Source organism: Phyllostomus discolor, chromosome 10, assembly GCF_004126475.2.
Source record: "Phyllostomus discolor isolate MPI-MPIP mPhyDis1 chromosome 10, mPhyDis1.pri.v3, whole genome shotgun sequence".
In the NCBI taxonomy this organism is placed as follows: Eukaryota; Metazoa; Chordata; class Mammalia; order Chiroptera; family Phyllostomidae; genus Phyllostomus; species Phyllostomus discolor.
In genome coordinates, this window is record NC_040912.2 from 85580609 (window position 1) to 85582572 (window position 1964).

Consider the following 1964-nt stretch of genomic DNA (forward strand, 5'->3'; position numbering starts at 1 on the left):
TCCCTTTGTCTTCAACCAGTGCTTTCCATTGTCTTTCAATAACGGTCAGTGCTGAGCCCAGCCAAGCCCTGTCTCCTCAATGCAGGTGTGGAGACCGGTTGTCCCTCCTTCCCTCAGCACCCTTCCCCGTGTCTGGCTCTGGGCTGGGACTGCAGTCATGCATTTAAACTGATGGGCGCGGGTCCATCGAATCTGCCCCCCTCCACTCAGTCGGGCAAGGGGGCTCCCAGGAGGTAGACACCGAGGGAAACGACATTGGAGAGACATCCTACCTGACTAGAGGGTCTGTGGCTGAGAGGGGGACTTGGAAGGGAGTGTGTTAGGGAGAGAATCTATGTACTGGGGAAAGCAGCTAAAAGAAACAGGGCAAACATCAGGGGAATAACCCACGTCAGTCCATTGAGATCCACCTTGGGTCAGAGTCTGTACAAAGCATGAGAGGGGGAGGAGTGTCCCTTGGGCCTGGGGAAACTGTCAGGGACAGTGACATCACAGGCAGAGCCGCCAACCAAGGCCAAGGAGACCAGAGCCCACCCCCCACCCCCATGGCATCCCAGTTAGAAGAGGCCATTGGGCCTGACTCCACCATGGGCTGCTGGCTGCTGGGCTGTGTGGCCCTCTGTCTCCTGGGAGCAGGTGAGTTGGGGCTCCAAGGGCTGCCCTCGGGCCCTCAGCCATTCCCCTGTGGCTGCAGCACCACCCTTCCTGCTGGGCTTGGTCTGAATTCTGTCCCTTTCCCCCAACAGTCTGCCCAGACACTGGAATTACTCAGGTACCAAAGTTCCTGGTGATGGGAATGAGAGATAAGAAGTCTTTGAAGTGCGAACAACAGCTGGGACATAACGCTATGTACTGGTACAAACAGAGCCCTCACAAGCCGCTGCAGCTCCTGTTTGTCTGTAGCTACAAGGAACTCACTGAAAACAATACTGTCCCAGAACGCTTCACGCCCAAACGCCCAGACACCGCTCAGTTACACCTGCTCGTGGATGCCCTGGAGCCAGAAGACTCGGCCCTGTACCTCTGTGCCAGCAGCAAAGACACAGCCCTGCAGGGCCACCGCCTCCCTGTGCAGAAACCTCCCGGTCCAGCCAGGAAGCTGGGGGGCAACCAGGCTTGGGGGCGCACTTCCTGCGAGCCCCGAGACAGCAACCCCAGCGCAGAATCCTGCCCATCCCTTCACTGGGGTGGTGATGCTCCGTGCCCACACAGGCAGCAGCCTGTGGCCTGGCCTCGTCTTGAAGAAGACTGTTCCCGGACAGAAAAGTTCAAGCTCACGTTCTTCAGTTTCTTCCTATCAGCTTGTGACCCCGGGAAGTCTTTCATGAGACACGTTACAGTCTGGCCCCAGCAGACTCCTTCTGGTAGGCACCTTCCCCTGACTTCTCTTTCCATCCATGTGAGACCCGGGGCGCAGCCCTGATCCACCTCTAAATATACTGTTTCCAGAACCCCTCATTCCCTCACCCCTTGGCTTTGTCAGTTCCCAACCCTGAGGACAATAGCTCTCTCATTCACCTGGGTTATTTCTTTCCCCTTGACTAGAACTATGAGTCACAGAGTCCATCCCTCTGGACCCTGGCGCTGAACTGGCTGTGAGAGGGACATGGTGTCCCACCTGTGTGCAGATCTCTAGGCCTGGCCCTGCCGTCCTGAAGGTCCCATCCTCTGAGGGCCCTTTGTAGCCGCAGTATTTCACTCAGGGCTGTGGGCCTATGCACTGCAGGACACCAGGCTGAGCCCTGGGCATCACGTGTCTACACTGACACTAAGGCTCAAAGTCCTGGTCCTTACCCTAGAACGCCACAGCGCTGAGCCGGGTGGACACCCTCCCTCCCTGCCCTGCCATGGGCACCAGCTTCTCTGCTTTGTGGCCCTGGGAGCTGGTGAGTCAGAAACAAGAGGAAACTTTTTTTTTAAAGATTCTATTTATTTATTTTTAGAGAGGGAAGGGAGGGAGAAAG

The 1964-nt window shown here is 56.7% G+C and overlaps 1 gene segment (V, D, J or C); it reads left to right on the forward strand.

Moving 5' to 3' along the window:
* Window positions 1-434: 434 nt before the first annotated feature.
* LOC118496949 lies at window positions 435-1636 on the forward strand. The segment is given in 3 exon segments: window positions 435-636; window positions 747-1085; window positions 1629-1636. Coding segments are annotated over 3 exon segments (549 nt in total).
* The last annotated feature ends 328 nt before the right edge of the window (window positions 1637-1964 follow it).